Below are 19,420 nucleotides of genomic sequence, written 5' to 3'. Positions count from 1 at the left end.
GGAATCATTGATGCTTTCCCGCACTGCCAATAGTTGGGTTTCCCAGGTCGGGCCCTACCCGCCACTGACAAATCTTCCCGCCTCGGGGAGTCAGACACACGATCCTCCAGTCCCTCCGTCATCTTTCCACTCGAGTGTGCTTCATTAAATTCATACGGTACTTTTTAAATTCAATTATGGGTCAGCAATTATTGCTCATCCCTAATCACAATTAAGAACCAACCACATTGGCTGTGGCTCTGAAGCCACATGTAGGCCAGACCAGGTAAGGATGGCAGATTTCCTTTCCTAAAAGGACATTAATAAACCATAGAATCAAACAGTGCATTAGGAGGCCATTCGGCCCATTGAGTCTGCACCGACCACAATCCCAATCAGGTTCTATCCCCATAACTCTATGAATTTACCCTAGCTAGTACCCCTGACACTAAGGGGCAATTTAGAATGGTCAATCCACCTAACCCGTACATCTTTGGGCTGTGGAAGGAAACCGGAGCACCGGAAGAAACCCACACAGACAACGGGAGAATGTGCAAACTCCACACAGGCAGTGACCCAAGTCGGGAATCGAACCTGGGTCCCTGGCACTGTGAGACAGCAATGGGTTTTTTAAAACCCACAAACCAGATGTGTTTTTATGACGGTCATGGTCATCATTAGACTCTCAATTTTTATTGAATTCAAGTCTACCATGATGGGATTCGAACCCAGATCAGTAGTCTGGGTTACTCCCACGACAATACCACTCAGCCAATGCCTTCCTGATGAGTGGTGAATCACCTCGGAGTGATGTTTTTAGTTCAACCGATATGGGGAAGCAGTGGGTTTTGAATCGGTTGTTTGGGATGTGGGAAGTTCTTCCAGCTCAGTTGATCTTTTCCTTCAAGAATTCCAACTCTACTCGCTCCATGTTAAACCCTTGCAAAGAGAGAAGGGCAGACTGGACCTCAGGTCAACATCTCATCTTGCTGCAATGGGTGAAATTTGTCCAGGACAAGGAGAAGAATCTCACACGAGGAAAACTTTTACTCCGAATGGAATACCACCACAGGATTTTTGAAACATACAGTGGAACCAAGGGAACAAAAAGCCATTTGCCCGAGAATGCAGTACTCCCTCCGTCTTGCCTATGTGCTCATATCTTATCGAACTCAAGCCTCCAATCTTCTGCCTCATTGCCACCAAATGAGCCACTACACTGACACACCCACTGAGTTAACACAGTAAATAAAAATGTAGACATATCTTTCAAAGGGTGCATTCCATTTTGTATCGGCACACATTTCCACTGTTCATTTATAAACATGACGTGCATATTTTTATATATGCACGCACACCTCTATGACTTCAGGACATACCAATATGATTCACAGCCTAGAAATTATATTTGAAATGTTGTCGATGTTGGTAAACAGGGAAACCTGGCAGTCAATTTGCACATAGTAAGGCCTGACAAATAGAAATGACACAACTTATATTTATATACATAGTGCTTGTATATTTATATAGTGCCTTTAGTGTAATTAAATATCCCAAGGTGCTTCAGGGGAGCATGATAAAACCAAGTATGACACCAGGTCACATATTAAGTAAGATAACCAAAAGCTGCATCAAAGGTGTAGATTTTTAAGGAGTGTCTTAAAGGAGGAAAACAAGGTGGAGTGGTTTTGGGAGGGCGCTTAGAGCCTGGATGAAGGAATGGAAGGAAAGGCACCAGTGGAGGAACAATTAAAAATCAAGAATGCTCAAGAGGCCAGAGTTAGGGGAGTGTAAATTTCCCAGAGGGTTGTGGGGCTGGGAGACATTACCAAGACAGGGAGGGGGTGACGCCATAGAGGCCTCCGAAAACATGATTGAGAACTTTCAAATGAAAACATTGCTGGACCAGGGGCTAATGCAAGTCAGTGAGTACAGGGCTGAAAGCAGAATCGGTGTGAGTTACGACCTGGGCAGCAAGGTTTTGGATGATCTCAATGTTATGGAGAATGTGGGAGACCAACCAGGAGTCAAATAATCAGGCCTTGAAGTAACAATGGCACGGATAAGAGTTTCAGCAGGTGAGCTAAGACAGGAGCGAAGGCAGGTGATAGTCCAGAGGTGGAAATGTGAGGTACATAATTGTGACACCATTGTCAACAGGCCTCATCAGATTCTCCCCAGGGATAGAGTCAATAGCCAGGGAACAGAGTTTGGAGCTGGGGTCAAAAGCAATGGCTTCATCTTTCCAATATTTAATTAGAGGAACTTACTGCTCACCCAGCGCTGGATGAGAGTCTGATAATTGAGCAACAGTGCAGAAGTTGAGAGAGATGGTGGTGAGGTAGCTACCAGGTAATGTTTTTGGTGTTATTAGGTGATGGATATATCTTTAAAGGTACCAAGAAAATTCACCTGCTCTTCTTGTAAAATGCCACGCGATCTTGTCCAACCATCTGAAGGGTGTAAGCAGGGCCTTGCTTTAATATCTCAGACAAAAGGCAGCAGCGCTCCGACAGGACAGCACTTATTCTCTACTGATGCAAGAGTAGATTACCCGTTCAATTTATGGAGCAAGGCTCAAATCCCACAAACCTCTGACACTGAGGCAAGAGTGCTACTAAGTAGTAGTTGGGAAATTGAATCATGTCCTTCCAGATCTGGCACAGCACTGGCTAAATGCAGAGTGAGCTTCTGCAACAATGAGTTTCAACTTTAGACTTAGAACAGAAGGCTAACAGTTTCTTTAAATCACTCCATTCCAAATTCCTTCAGATTGGTAAGGCTGCAATAATTCAAAGCGAGACAATGAAAATATGCAACAAATATTGGCTCATAATATGGTTTTACTTGGTAACATTTCAGAAGTCAATAATTACATCAGTCCAGAATGGTTTTACCATATTATTTGCTTTTACAAAGTTATAAAACTGAGCCATATTCTAAAAAGATTGTACATCGTTGGTTAAAGATGAAGTGTTGTTTAATACTCCTCCTCCCCCTCTTCCTCACCCTCAAAGGAATCAATGCCAACCTCTTCATAATCTTTCTCCAAGGCTGCCATGTCTTCACGGGCCTCCGAGAACTCACCTTCCTCCATCCCCTCACCCACATACCAATGCACAAAGGCACGCTTGGCGTACATCAGATCAAACTTGTGATCGAGACGAGCCCAGGCTTCAGCGATGGCCGTGGTGTTGCTCAGCATACACACAGCACGCTTCACCTTGGCCAAGTCGCCACCAGGGACAGCAGTGGGGGGCTGGTAGTTGATGCCAACCTTGAAACCAGTTGGGCACCAGTCAACAAACTGAATGCTGCGTTTGGTCTTGATGGCACCAATGGCAACATTGACATCTTTTGGCACCACATCACCCCGGTAGAGCAGACAGCAAGCCATGTACTTGCCATGGCGAGGGTCACACTTGACCATCTGGTTTGCTGGTTCAAAGCAGGCATTGGTGATCTCAGCCACAGACAGCTGCTCATGATAAGCTTTCTCAGCTGAGATCACGGGGGCATAGGTAGCCAGAGGGAAGTGGATTCGTGGATAGGGAACTAAATTGGTCTGGAACTCTGTCAGATCAACATTCAAAGCACCGTCAAAGCGAAGGGAGGCTGTAATGGAGGACACAATCTGACTAATGAGTCGGTTCAAATTGGTGTAGGTTGGGCGCTCAATGTCCAGGTTTCTGCGGCAGATATCATAGATGGCTTCATTGTCTACCATGAAGGCGCAGTCCGAGTGTTCGAGTGTGGTGTGGGTGGTCAAGATGGAGTTGTAGGGTTCGACCACAGCTGTGGAGACCTGGGGAGCTGGGTAGATGGAAAACTCCAACTTGGACTTCTTGCCAAAATCAACGGAGAGACGTTCCATCAGGAGGGAAGTGAAACCAGAGCCGGTGCCTCCACCGAAGCTGTGGAACACGAGGAAACCCTGTAGTCCTGTGCACTGGTCAGCCTGTGAAAGAGATCATAAATAACAGTAGAGCCTGTCATAGCAAGGAACTGTCCTTACTGATTACTGACTTATTTAAATCGGTAATGTAGGAAGTGCTTACTTACCAGCTTACGGATTCTGTCCAAGACTGAGTCAATCAGCTCCTTGCCGATGGTGTAGTGCCCACGGGCATAGTTGTTGGCAGCATCTTCCTTCCCGGTGATGAGCTGCTCGGGGTGGTACAGCTGGCGATAGCTCCCACTGCGAATCTCATCTGGAATTCAGAACAGTAAATAGAGGTGAGTTTAGAATCCAGTAGAATGCAATAAAACACTTTTCACTACTGAAAAAGAGGACAGAAGGAAGACCATAATAAGTCACCAAAGAAAAACGGTAACAAATGGAAAACATAAGACTGAAGTAAATAGACTATACTCCTCAAAACATTGAGCAGTGGACTACACATTGATGTCGAGTACTGATTATGTTATTAGCTCAGAACCCAAAGATCTTGACAGTTCTCGGAAATATCTTGGCAGTTTCTGGGTTTAAATAGTTTTTTTCAAATGCCAAAATAAAAGTTCCATCTGTACAACTGACCATGAATCTGGGGTTTTATTGTAAGAACTCTAATAGATTCCCTTGGGCAGCATGGTGGCACAGTGGTTAGCACTGCTGCCTCTCAGCACCAGGGACCCAGGTTCAATTCCAGCCTCGGGTCACTGTCTGTGTGAACTTTGTGCATTCTCTGTGTCTGCGTGGGTTTCCTCCGGGTGCTCCGGTTTCCTCCCACAGTCCAAAGATGTGCAGTTTAGGTTGATTGGCCATGCTAAATTGACCCTAGCGTCAGGGGGATTAGCAAGGTAAATAGGGTCTGGGTGGGATTATGGCCGCTACAGACTCGATGGGCCGAATGGCTTCCTTCTTTACTGTATGGATTCTAGTGTCTCTGCAGGGAAGACACCATCATCCTTACCCAGACTCACCTATATATGACGACAATCTCAAACCAACATGGTTGACTGTTGCCTTGCCCGCCTTGGCTAGCAGTCCAATTCAGCGATATCAAACCTCGACTGAAGGTTAAAAAATGTGCACCAATACCTTCTCAGAACAACCTGAAATGGACAAAAAATGTCCAATAGAATCCCTGCAGTGCAGAACGAGGCTATTCGGCCCATTGGGCCTGCACCAACAACAATCCCACCCAAGCCCTAACACCACGTGTTTACCCTGCTATTACCATTGACAGTAAGGGGCAATTTAGCATGGCCAATCAATCTAACCCGCACATCTTTGGACTGTGGGAGGAAACCGGAGCACCCAGAGGAAACCCATGCAGAGACGGGGAGAAGGTGCGAACTCCACACAGTCACCCAAGGCCAGGACTGAACACGGGTCCCTGGCGCTGTGAGGCAACAGTGCTAACCACATCCTGAAGATTAATAAAAAACATGCATAAATGGCTGGGCCTTAAGCAAATTCAGGAGATTGAAAAAAATATTTTCTTTTCCCTAACATAACGGCCTGAATATGAGAACCAGACTTTCAGTCTAAGTAGATAACCTGGGGCTAGGGAGTAACTTGAAGAAGCTGATTCTGACAAAGGGTCATCTAGACTCGAAACATTGGCTCTATTCTCTGTATCTATCTGTAACCCCCACAACTTGCCTGGATGTGCAAAATCTCACTAGCTGTCCTGTCTGGAGACAATACACATCTCTTTAACCTGTGCTTAATGCTCCCTCCACTCACATTGTCTGTACCTTTAAGACTTGATTAGCTGTAAAGACTCACATTCCAATCATTATTCATGTAAATTGAGTTTGCGTCTTTGTGCCCTGTTTGTGATCAGAACTCCCACCCACCTGACGAAGGAACAGCCTATTCCAAAAGCTAGTGGTTTTTGCTACCAAATAAACCTGTTGGACTTTAACCTGGTGTTGTTAAAATTCTTACTGTGTTTACCCCAGTCCAACGCCGGCATCTCCACATCTATTCTCTCTCCACAGGTGCTGTCAGACCTGCTGAGATTTTCCAGCATTTTCTGTTTTTGTTTCAGATTCCAGCATCAGTAGTATTTTGGTTTTATCTTACAGAAACATAGAAGATAGGAGCCTGTACAGCCATTCATTATGTTCATGGCTGATCATCCAAATGAATAGTCTAATCCTGCTTTCTCCCCATAATCTTTGATCCCATTCGCCACAAGTGCTATATCCGGCCACCTCTTGAATACATTCAATATTTTGGCATCAACTACTTCCTGTGATAATGAATTCCAAGGGCTCACCACTCTTTGGGTGAAGAAATGTCTCCTCACTGCCATCCTAAATGGTCTACCCAGAATCCTCAGACTGTGACTCCTGGTTCTGGACTCCCGCCACCATCGGGAACATCCTCCCTGCATTTACCCTGTTTAGTACTAGAAACATAGAAAACTACAGCACAAAACAGGCCCCTCGGCCCCACAAGCTGTGCCGAACACATCCCCACCCTTTAGGCCTACCTATAGCCCTCCATCCTATTAAGTCCCATGTACTCATCCAGGAGTCTCTTAAAAGACCCTATTGAGTTTGCCTCCACCACCACGGATGGCAGCCAATTCCACTCGCCCACCACCCTCTGAAAAACTTCCCCCTAACATTTCCCCTGTACCTACACCCCAGCACCTTAAACCTGTGTCCTCTCGTAGCAGCCATTTCCACCCTGGGAAAAAGCCTCTGAGAGTCCACCTGATCTATGCCTCTCAACATCTTATATACCTCTATTAGGTCTCCTCTCATCCTACGTCTCTCCAAGGAGAAAAGACCGAGCTCCCTCAGCCTATCCTCATAAGGCATGCCACTCAATCCAGACAATCCTGTTAGAATTTTATAAGTCTCTATGAGTTCCCCCCCTCATTCGTCTGAACTCTAGCGAAAACAATCCTAACCTAGTCAATCTCTCCTCATACATCCCTGGAAAATTTTTGCTGCACTCCTTCGAGAGCAAGAACATCCTTCCTCAGAAAGGGAGACCAAAATTTCACACAATACTGTAGGTGTGGCCTCACCAAGGCCCTGTGTAATTGCAACAGCACATCCCTGCTCCTGTGCTCGAAATCTCTTGCAATGAAGACCAACATGCCATTTGCATTCTTTACCGCCTGCTGCACCTGCATGTTCACCTTCAGTGACTGGTGCACAAGGACACCCAGGTCCCGCTGCACACCCAACTCTCCCAATTTACAGCCATTCAGGTAGTAATCTGCTTTCTTGTTTATATGAGTTTTTATTTATTGCCACAGGCTTTGGACTCTTCCAAAAGTGGAAACATCTCTACTTCCACCACATCAAGCTGCTTTGTAATTCTAAAGAGTTCTATCCTGGTGACTGCTCAAGCTTTCGGTTCTTTTAGGAGAAGCCTGGCCTGTTCAGCTTAGACCCAGGATAAATCTGAACCTAGTGAGTGTTTCGAGCAGAGATCAAGAAGCAGTTTGAACATCTGGAGAGGAAACAGGAGGATGAATAAAATTCAAATCAGCCCAGTATACAAACCGATCACAGTGGGTTCCAGATCCACAAACACAGCCCGGGGTACATGTTTTCCAGATCCTGTATGGCTGAAGAACGTAGTATAGGAGTCATCTGCTACCCCCCTGGCCTTCCCATCCATCATCTGTCCATCAGGCTGGATACCGTGTTCCAAACAGTACAACTCCCAGCAGGCATTGCCCATCTGGACACCAGCCTGGCCAACATGGATGGAGATACACTCACGCTGTGGGACAGAAACACAACATCTTTGTTAGAAATGATAATACGGGGTTACAAGAAAAAGAACAATCTTAACCCCAAAATTATGTCAAGCCGTTTTTTAAATTCAGAATGAGAGTCTATTATCCATTCACCACCACTAAATTTCTCATCTTTCCTCAAATTACAGGAACCCCACATTCCGTTCTCCCAGTCCCTCCCTTCTCTTGACCTTCAGTGCCGACCTCTGACCTCCCGCAACAGATGCTGCCAGTGACGGTGCACATCTGTTCCAGCACTGGTCGGAGGGACTGAGCACAGCTCGATCCCACCAAGACGCATCAATAAATGCCTCTGCTCATGAGAGAAAAGGTCACAAATTCTTTATGAATGTGGTGTCTATCCCTGCTCTGAATGGTTTACAATGCACTGTTTAAAACTAAACATATAGCCCTTGAGAGAATATTTCAAAGCAATGGAAACATGACGCAACTTGACTAAGATATAAATACTCTGCTTGATAGCCAGTTACACACAGTTCATTTACATTGAGGAAAACCACTGTCTTTCCAACTTCTCCTACCATTTTGACAGAGGTAGTCAAAAGATCATAGGTTCACAACATTCCGCAAGTTAAATCTGCAGTCCCCTGATTTTAAAAGTCTCTTCATATCCCTCTTGTTCCCTGCCCATCTCGGACTTCCTGGAGACCTCAGTGTTCCTGTAATTCTGGCCTCTAATACATCCCGACTTCCCCCCATACCTTTGGTATTGAACCAGGGGATCAACCCTGGTTCAAAGAAGAATGCAGAAGGGCATGCCAGGAGCAGCACCAGGCATACTTAAAAATGACGTTTCAACCTGGTGAAGCTACCAAATAGGACTACTTGCACGCCAAACACCATAAACAGCAAGTGATAGACAGAGCTAAGTGATCCCACAACCAATGGATCAGATCTAAGCTCTGCAGTCCTGCCACATCCAATGACGGTGGGCAATTAAATAACTCACTGGAGGAGGCTCCACGAATATCCCCATCCTCAATGATGGAGGAGCCCAGCACATCAGTGCAAAAGATAAGACTGAAGCATTCGACCAAGTGTGGCATCAAGGAGCCCTAGCAAAACTGAAATCAATGGGTATCAGGACAAACTCTCCGCTGGTTGGAATCATACCTAGCACATAGGAAGATGGTTGTTGTTGTGGAGCGTTAGTCATCTTAGCCCCAGGATATCATTGCAGGAGTCCCTCAGGGTCATGTCCTAGGCTTCAGCTGGTTCATCAATGACCTTTCCTCTGTCATAAGGTCAGACGTGCGGATGTTCGCCAATTATAGCACAATGTTCAGCACCATTCGTGACTCCTCAGATACTGGAACAGTCCATGCTCAAATGAAACGGACAATATCCAGGCTTGGGCTGACAAGTGGCAAGTAACATTTGCGCCACACAAATGCCAGGCAATGGCCATCGCCAATAAGAGACACTCTAACCACCCTTGACATTCAATGCCGTTACCATCACTGAATCCCCCACTGTCAACATCCTTGGGGTTACCATTGACCAGAAACTCAACTGGACTCATCACATAAACAGTGGCTATCATAGCAGGTCAAAGGCTAGAAATACTGCAGTGAGTAACTCATCTCCTGACTCCCCAAAGCTTGTCCACAATCTACAAGACACAAGTCAGGAGTGTGATGGAATTGTCTCCACTTGCCTGGATGGGTGCAGCTCCAACAACACTCAAGCAGCTCGACACCATCCAGGACAGAGCAGCCCCGCTTGATTGGCACCACATCCACAAACATCCACTCCCTCCACCACCAATGCTCAGTATCTACAAGATGCACTGCAGTAATTCACCAAAGATCCTTAGACAGCACCTTCCAAACCCACGACCGCTTCCATCTAGAAGGACAAGGGCAGCAGATACATGGGAACACCACCACCTGCAAGTTCCCCTCCTAGCCACTCACCATCCTGAGCTGGAAATATAAAATCGGTTATTCCTTCGCAGTCGCTGGGTCAAAATCCTGGAATTCCCTCCCTAACGGCATTGTGGGTCAACCCACAGCACATGCAGTGATTTAAGGCGGCAACTCACAACCATCTCCTCAAGGGCAACGAGGGATGGGCAATAAATGCTGGCCAGCCAGCGACGCCCAAGTTCCATGAATGAATGGAATAGAAAAATCTATATCTCAAGCTCTGGAATTCCCACCCTCTTCACCCCTTCAAGACTCTACTAAGACCCTGCCCAAACATTTAGCCACCTGTTCTAATATCTGGGTAAGATACTCTTTCAGAGATCTGGCGCAGACTCGATGGGCCAAACAGCCTCCTTCTGCTCTGCAGGGATTCTATGGTTCTACTAGTACATTGGCACCTCTCATCATTTCTCAAATTGGTGGGCTTTCCTGCTCTTTCACATCCAGGTGCTTTCTATCGCTTAATGAGAGCACTGTTGTCTCTGGGTTGGAGGGTTAGGTGCTTGTATGTAGTCTAAGCCAACAGGCCCAGTATAGTACTGAAGGAATGCTACAAAGTCAGAGGTACTGCCTTTTGGATGGGATGTTAATGGAGGCCCTGCAGTGACTGCAAAATTTCCATGGTACCATCTTGACAAAGAGCAGGGGAGTTCTCACTGGTGTCCTGGTCTATATTAATCCCTCAATCAACAGCACTAAAACAGAAACAACAAAAGGGTTTTGAAGCTCTTGGGAAAGAAAGTTATATTTTCAACCAGGGATATTTAGATTTGGAACTACACAAGGTATTAAATGTGGATACTTTATTATTTCTTCCTAGTCGACTCCCTCTGCTGATACCTAAAGTGGACAAAGTGCACAATGCACTTTTCAATACACTACAATGAAAGACTGGGAAGATGATTGAAACCAAACTGAAGACATAGTTTTATGAGAAGGCTTTAAGGGGAAGGGGATGTCTCGGACTGTGAGTGGGAAGTGTGTCGCTGAAACCTGTCACACAGCTTTCTGAACATGAAGTTAATTAATGTCCTCAGAAAAGAAAAACTTGCATTTAAATATTGCCTTTTACAACTTCAGAATGCTTCACAGCGAATGAAGTGCTTTGCTGAAGTCACTGTTGTAATTTAAGAAATGTGGCAGCTATGTTGCACATAATAAGCCCCTCACAACAGCAATGTGATCAGTGGTGTTGGGTGAGGGATAAATATAGGCCATGACATCGGAGAGAATCAACCTGCTCTCCTTCAAGGTAATGCCACCTGAGGGGGATGGTGGGGTATTGGTTTAAGGTGGGTGCCTGGAACTCACTGCAGGGGGAGGTAGTGGAAGCAGATAGGACAGTGACTTTTAAGGGGCGTCTTGACAAGTACATGACTAGGATGTGAATAGAGGGATATGGTCCCCGGAAGGGTAGGGGGTTTTAGTTCAGTCGGGCAGCATGGTCGGTGCAGGCTTGGAGGGCCTGTTCCTTTTGATCTTTGTCTCAGCTGAAGACAGCGTTCAACACTGGGAGCATTAGCCTAGGCTACATCTTTGCGTCCCTAGAGTGGGACTTGGGCCCAAGACTAACTGAGTTAGAGGTGAGAGTGATATCCATCGAGCAATGGCTCAATCCAGCAGTCGTCCCTGCGTTTCACAATCCCTTTGCACGTTAGGCAAAGTGGTCCCATGTATTCCAAAGCTGCCTGGTCAAAGTCCAATGGGGAGGGAGGTTCAGAGTGTCTCGGTGGGCAAGAGCATGGGTGCTCGCACATCACGTTTCTTCAGGATCTGTCGAGTCACCCCAGAGAATCCTGCGCAATTCTGAAACTTTCACAGCTCTGGAGTTAGTCATTCGAAAATTTCAAAATGGGCGTCAGTAAATTTTTGTGGCTGAGGAACAAGTAGTTAAGTGGTATTAAGATACATTTCAATCATTATCTAATAAATTATGAAAGGGGCTCAAGGGATTAAATTGTCACTTTTTTAATTCTTGGGATGGTCGCTGGCAAGGCCAGCATTTATTGCCCATCCCTAATTGGGGCGGCCCGGTGGCACAGTGGTTAGCACTGCTGCCGCACAACACCAGGGACCCGGGTTCGATTCCCAGCTTGGGTCACTGTCTGTGTGGAGTTTGCACGTTCTCTCCCCCCCCCCCCCATGCCTGCATGGGTTTCCTCCGGGTGCTCCCGTTTCCTCCCACAGTCGTAAAACGAGCTGGTTAGGTGCATTGACCCGAACAGGTGCCGGAGTGTGGCGACTAGGGGAATTTCACAGTAACTTCATTGCAGTGTTAATGTGAGCCTTACTTGTGACTAACAAATAAAAACTTTTAAAAAAAACTTTTGCTTCTTGAGAAGGTGGTGATGCAGTCCATGTGAGCTAGGTACAACCACAGTTTTAACATTTCTGTAGTGTTTGGCATCTTGACCGACCCAACAGGCAGCTAAGAGTCATCCACATGACTGTGTATCTGGGAGTTACATGCAGGTCAGACTGGGTAAGGATGGCAGATTTCTTTCTCTAAAGGGCAATAATAAACTAGATGTTTCTTTTGTTTACAAGGATCCAATGGTAACCACATTATTTAGGAGATTGGCATATCATTCCAGATTTATTAACGGAATTTAAAATTCCCCAGCTACCATCGTAGGATTTGAACTCATGTTTCCGGAGCATTAAGCCAGGCCCATTGCCACTGTGACACCATCCTATTTGTGACCCTATAGGGTTGTCAACCCTGACCCTGCAATGAAACATGTATGGGAACGTGGAACTGAAGGATGTTCCCGTGCAGAGAAAGGACATGCAAGTTTAAGTTTATTTTATAAGTGTCACAAGTAGGCTTACATTATCAATGCAATGAAGTTACTGTGAAAATCCCCTAGTCACCACACGTCTGTTCGGGTACACTGAGGGAGAATTTAGCATGGACAATAGAACAATACAGCACAGGAACAGGCCCTTCAGCCCTCCAAGCCCGCGCCGCTCCCTGGTCCCAACTAGACCATTCTTTTGTATCCCTCCATTCCCACTCCGTTCATGTGGCTATCTAGATAAGTCTTAAACGTTCCCAGTGTGTCTGCCTCCACCACCTTGCCCGGCAGCGCATTCCAGGCCCCCACCACCCTCTGTGTAAAATACGTCCTTCTGATATCCGTGTTAAACCTCTCCCCCCCCCCTCACCTTGAACCTATGACCTTTCGTGAACGTCACCACCGACCTGGGAAAAAGCTTCCCACCGTTCACCCTATCTATGCCTTTCATAATTTTATACACCTCTATTAAGTCTCCCCTCATCCTCCGTCTTTCCAGTGAGAACAACCCCAGTTTACCCAATCTCTCTTCATAACTAAGCCCTTCCATACCAGGCAACATCCTGGCAAACCTCCTCTGCACTTTCTCTGAAGCCTCATAACCAGCTCATAGCCAGCACGTCTTTCGGACTGTGGGAGGAAACTGGAGCACCCAGAGGAAACCTGCACAGACATGGAAAGAATGTGCAGATTCCACACACACAGCGGCACGGTGGCACAGTGGTTAGCACTGCTGCCTCATGGCGCCAGGGACCCGGGCTCAATTCCCGACTCGGGTCACTGTCTGTGCAGAGTCTGCACGTTCTCCCCGTGTCTGCGTGGGTTTCCTCCAGGTGTTCCGGTTTCCTCCCACAGTCCAAAGATGTGCGGGTTAGGTGGATTGGCTGTGCTAAATTGCCCCTTCGTGACAGGGGGTCTAGCTAGGTAAATATATGGGGCTATGGGAAGAGTGCCTAGGTGGGATTGTGGTCGGTGCAGACTCAATGGGCCGAATGGCCTCCCTCTGCACTGTAGGGATTCTGTGATGGTGACCCAAGCCGGAAATGGAAAGTGGGTCCCTGGCGCTGTGAGGCAGCAGTGAACCCGGGTCCCTGGCGCTGTGAGGCAGCAGTGCTAACCACTGTGCCACCGTGATGACTGAATTGTAACCTCTACCTTAGGCGAAGGGAGGACGGTGATCAGGGGGAAGGGCAGATAGTGATGGCGCCACCCTAATTGTTTACTCTGTCGCAGAGTCTCCAGAAATTAGGGATTAATCTCCAGGTCGCAGCTGATAAAACCCAGAAGGAAAATAATAAGGATGCCAATTATGAAATGAATTGGTGATGGGGCGGCGGGGGGGGGGGAGAAAGGCCATTTGATTGGATGTGGCTCAACTGTCAGTCTGGTAAAGGAGGATCGCAATTGGCTTGGCAAGGAGGGGCACCTAATTGATGGATCAATCGACCAATGGGAGTAGTGTGGGGGGAGGGACAGTTAGTCATGTGATAAATCCTCCTGGAACCTGTCCAACCAGAGTTGGCAGCTCAAGCACTCAGCTCCAGGGAGCAACTTCCACGCCAGCTCCCCCTGAGGCCCAATACTTTGTCGAACTTTTGGTTAATATAATTTGCTTAATGATTAACAGCTGCAGTAATTCACTGAGGGCATGCATTGCCCTCCCTGCAAACCTGCCTCAATAAACTGGAGAATGAACCGGGGGGGGGGGGGGGGGGGGGCGGAATTGAAATAAAACGCATTAAATAAAGGTCAAAGAGGATTCTGTGCAACACAGGTAAGCAACATGCATTCAACAGCTCATATCCTAGAGGGTGAAGGACAGACTGGCATTTATCTACCACCTTTTTCATGGCCTCGGGAATCACAAAATGCTTTGTAGCCAAAGGAGGACATTGAGTGCAGTCACTGCTGCAATGTAGGAAACTTGCCAACCCATTTGTGCACAGAAAGAGCCCAGAAACAGCAATGTAATAATGACCGGATGTGCCAGGAATAGATAAATAAATATTGGTGAACGCTCCATTTGAAATGGCACCACAGGATCTTTTCCAAACACCTCAGAGGGCTTCAGATTCATGTCACATTTGTAAAACAGCGCCCCCAACAGTGCAGCACTCCCCCAGTAACTAGCACAGCCAATCCACCTAACCCGCACATCTTTGGACTAGGTGTGCTCAGAGGTTCAGAGTAACATTTGAAGCCAATAGTATGCTATTCACTGAGCCCCAGCTCCACTTCACCTTGATATTCCATGGCATTACCATAATAAAATTCCCCATCAACATCGGGGGGGTTGGGGGGCAGTTGGCTCTGTAGGGAGTCACCATGACCAGAAAACCCCTCCACCCAGCCAGACCAGCCACACAAACACCGTGGTTGCAAAAGCAAGTCAGGAGGTTGGTGCTAAGTGACTCGTCTCCCAAGTCTGCAAAGACTTTCCTGGATGAGAGCTGCTCAAACGCTCAGAAAGCAACACAACATCCAGAACAAAGCAACACGCTTGATTGGTACCTCATAACCGCCATATTAAACATTCACTCCCTCCACCACACAGTGGCAGCCGTGTGTACCATCTACAAGATGCACTGCAGCAACGATGCTTCCTTCGACAGCACCTTCCAAACCCACAATCTTTACTACCCAGAAGGACAAGGGCAGCAGATGGATGGAAATACCACCGCCTGCAAGTTCCCGTCCAAGACACTCGCCATCCTGACTTGGAAACGTATCACCATTCTTTCACTGTCGCCGAGTCAAAATTCTGGAACACCCTCCCCAACGGCACTGTGGGTGTAACTACAGGGACTGCAGCGATTCAAGAAGACAGCTCACCATCACTTTCTCAGGGGGCAATTAGGGATGGGTAATAATACCCACATCCCATGAATTAATTTTAAAACGACCTGCATTTTTAAAATAAATTTTCAGATCATAAGAGCAACCTCTGGATGTGAAAATACAATTTTGGAAACACCGGTTTCTGGAAACCCCCTGAAGCAAGTTTGGTGCTTTTTAACACCAGAGTTTGCAGTCACCCGATCACGTGACAACACTTTTTAAGCCCTTCAATCACTTTGAGGACTCTCTCTCTCTCTCCTCCTCTACACACCTCCCCAAACTCAGAAAGGAAATCTGATTGCAGTATATGGGAGGGAATGTACCGTGTTGGCTGGGTGTAACTGTAACCAGAACAGCTGCACCAACAGGTTGAGGACACTCATAGGGAAAACCTGTTCATCAGCTGCTGCCCACGAGGCAATAAACAAAAATCTCACATGAACTGGCTGCTCCCCTCCGCCTTTGCGTCCCGGTCACTATTTAAAGACTGTGGGACTCTTTCCCTCCCTAACAGGATGTTCACTCACCACGTTCTGGCTCACCTTTTTCGGACTTTTGAACAGGGAGGCCAGAAATCAAACAGCTAAACTTACTTAAAATCAAGTCCAATATCTTTTATTTTTAATCTCCAATACCTACAAGTCATGGTTCGATGGGCTATCTGTCATGGCTCAGTTAGTAGCAAGCTTGTTGGGGACACAATGCTGTAAATTCAAGTTCCTCACTCCCCTGGAGCACACGGGGTGGCACGGTAGCACAGTGGTTAGCACTGCTGCCTCACAGCGCCAGGGACCCGGGTTGGCTCACTGTCTGTGTGGAGTTTGCACATTCTCCCCGTGTCTGCGTGGGTTTCCTCCGGGTGCTCAGGTTTCCTCCCACAGTCTGAAAGACGTGCCGGTTAGGGTGCATTGACCCAAACAGGCACCACACTGTGGCGACGAGGGGAATTTCACAGTAACATCATTGCAGTGTTAACGTAAGCCTTACTTGTGACTAATAAATAAGCTTTTAACATCCTGGCTGGCACGCTCAGTGTCAGTACTGAGAGAGGGCTGCACTGTTGAAAGAGCCATCATTCAGATGGCAGATTAAACCCACCCGATCACTCAGATGGATGTATGTGGTGAACCATAGATGGTTACCACTTTGGGTACTGAACCATAGATGGTTATCACTATGGGTACTTGTACATATGTTACTCTTGTTGCTGTTGGGGTTAGGGTTGGGGTGTTCCACCTGTTAGCATTGTTCTGTGGTACACTCCGTTTGGCTCCACCTTCCTATAGGAGTATAAAGGTCACTGCACTTTCTAGTGACCCTTAGTCTGGGATAGTATTGTTAAGCAGTATGCTCTATTCTTGTTGTGAATAAAAGCCTTTATTCCCGGGTACGATCCAGCCTCCCGAGCGAATTAATCGCGCATCAATGTAAAAGATCCCACAGCCAGTATTTCAAAGAGATGGTTTGTTCCCACCTGATCCTAACCAATATCTATCCCTTCACCAACATCCCTAAAAACAGGTGGCCCGGCCACTTATAGAATCCCTGCAGGAGGCCATTCAGCCCATCGAGCCCGCACCGACAACAATCCCACCCAGGCCCTACTCCCGTAACCCCACCTATTTACCCTGCTAATCCACCCCTTATCCCAAGGGGTAATTTAGCATGGCCAATCCACCCAACTTGTACATCTTTAGACATCAGATTGCTGATTTGGATTTTGCTGTGCCTAAATCAGTTCCTGCATTTCCTACATTACCGAGGCCACGGTTATAAAAAAAATAAGTATCGTGCTTCTCAATGCCCAAGGTTGTGAAACGACTATATAAACACTAGATCTTTCTTACAGGAACAGAATCTCTGCAGTTCCCAAGATGCAATGTATACAGAACTACTCGTTGCTCTAGCTAAAGGAGCTATCAGGTGAGCTTGCACCTCACTCTCTCAGGTGCTTTGACAGAATGGCACTGTCGGAGTTGCAGTCTCAGATGCCACATACGTCAACCCCCTCGAGGTAGACCTCAAAGCTCCCGTTTCACTATTTCAACAGAACAGCAGGGGTCAATTTCACCAACACACATTACCTCGTCATTATTGCACTGCTTTTGTGGGATCTTGCTGTGCACAAATTGTCTTTCCGGTGGCGGGGGGGGGGCTTCCTCCACCTCACTCTCTCGGGTGCTATTTAAGGTAAGGAAGAAACAAGAAACCTATTCCTCGGCCATTGTCAGTGTGTCTCACTTCCAGAGCTATAGGAGGGAAGGTCCAGGTGACCAGCACAATGAGAAAGGAGATTTCCTTTGGCACGGTGGCACAGTGGTTAGCACTGCTGCCTTACACGCCAGGGACCCGGGTTCGATTCCCAGCTTGGGTCACTGTGTGCAGGAATCTGCACGTTCTCCCAGTGTCTGTTTGGATTTCCTCCAGGTGCTCCGGTTTTCTCCCACCATCCGAAAGATGTGCTGGCTAGGTGCAGTGGCCATGCTAAATTCTCCCTCAGTGTACCCAAACAGGCGCCGGAGTGTGGCGACTAGGGGATTTTCACAGTAACTTCTTGCAGTGTTAATGTTAGCCTACTTGTAACTAATAAATAAGCTTTAACTTTATTCAAAATAAATGTACAGCTAACAGGAGGATATGAATTTGCATATTATATACAAAATATATAGCTCCTTCCATAACCTCAGGATGTTGAAAAGCTGTTTACAATCAGTGAAGTTCTTCTGAAGTGCAGCCAGTATTTCAATGTAGGAAGCAGCCAATTGGCACACAGCAAGATCCCACAAACAGCAATGTGACGATGACCAGATATTCTGCGCTGGTGACATGGATTGAAGACTAGACAAGGGCCCAGACACCGGGTCATCTTTGAAATGTTGACGTGGGACCGACTGTTGACACCCGCCTGATGTCGGGGTTTAACATTTCACCCCAAAGATGGCACCTCTGACGGTGCTGCACTCCCTCGGCAACGCCCTGGAGGAGATTTTGTGCTCACTTCTTTATAGTGAGACAGCAAAGTACATTGGGTTGTTATGAATTGCAATAGGTCACTATTCTGCTTGGTGACAGCGGCTCCATGTGCTAATGATTCACTTTCTAAATTTAATACATGATCCACTCTGTCCACAACAGATCGACTAAGACACAGAGATCATGAAATCAATTTTAGAGTCATCGAGGTCTACAGCACCGAAAAGACCCTTCGGCCCATCACCTCTGCACTAGTCAAAAACAACCACTTAACTATTCTAATTCCATTTTCCAGCATTTGGCCCATAGCCCAGTATGCCTTGGCAACTCAACAACACATTTAAATACTTCTCAAATATTATGAGGATCTCTGCCTCCACGACACTTTCAGACAGCGAGTTCCAGACTCCCACCACCCTCTGGGTGGAAAGGTTTCTCCTCACATCCCCTCCAAACCTCCTGCCCCTTTCCTTAAATCTATGCCCCCTGGTTATTGATCCCTCTACCAAAAGGAAAAAAAGTTTCTTCTGTCTACGCCCCTCATAATTTTATACATCTCAAACATGTCCCCCCCCTCAGTCTCCCTCTGCTCCAAGGAGAACAATCCCAGTCTCGCTTCATAACCAAAACTCTCCAGTCCAGGCAACATCCTGGTAAATTTCCTCCGCACCCTTTCCAGCGCCATCACATCACTCCCTTTGGAAAGTGGATTCCAGAACTGCACACAATACCCTAGCGGTGGCCTAACCAACGTTTTAATGAAGTCAGTTCATATCCAAGTCAAGTGCTCTTTAATAACGAGGCTTCAATAAGTAGCTTCCTCTCCCTGGGGTATCCAAAACAAGGGGGCATCATCACAGAATTAGAATTAGGTCAGTTAAGCGTGATTTCTGAAACACTTTCTGAACAGGGAAGTTAGTGGAAATCCACAGCTCTCTCTCTCTCACTCCTCACCTGGCTCAAAGAAAACAGCTGTGGAAGCTGACATTTTTTTTAAAGAATGCGTTGGTGGATTTTTGCTAGTTAAGGGTCTATAGGGGATAGTTGGTTTTATTGGTTAAGGGCCTTAAACAAAGATAGGTAGATTTTTTAAAATTCATTCATGGGACATGGGTGTCACTGGCTGGCCAGCATTTATCATGATGTGGAGATGCCGGCGCTGGACTGG

General features: G+C 46.8%; 1 protein-coding gene across 1 annotated transcript in view; it reads right to left on the bottom strand.

Moving 5' to 3' along the window:
- Positions 1–2,804: 2,804 nt before the first annotated feature.
- LOC144503472 (tubulin alpha chain) overlaps positions 2,805–19,420 on the bottom strand; it is a 35,429-nt gene continuing 18,813 nt past the window's right edge. Inside the window, exons 2-4 of the mRNA XM_078227812.1 lie at positions 7,456–7,678; positions 4,042–4,190; positions 2,805–3,937 (exon numbers count right to left, since the gene is read on the bottom strand). Of these exons, the coding sequence (XP_078083938.1) occupies positions 2,960–3,937; positions 4,042–4,190; positions 7,456–7,678 (1,350 nt within the window). The 3' untranslated portion in view covers positions 2,805–2,959. The remainder of the gene's footprint in view (positions 3,938–4,041; positions 4,191–7,455; positions 7,679–19,420) is intronic.

The sequence above is a fragment of the Mustelus asterias genome, chromosome 14, assembly GCF_964213995.1.
Source record: "Mustelus asterias chromosome 14, sMusAst1.hap1.1, whole genome shotgun sequence".
In the NCBI taxonomy this organism is placed as follows: Eukaryota; Metazoa; Chordata; class Chondrichthyes; order Carcharhiniformes; family Triakidae; genus Mustelus; species Mustelus asterias.
The sequence above is the reverse complement of the archived record's forward strand: the minus strand, read 5'-3'. Positions and strand labels throughout refer to the sequence as shown.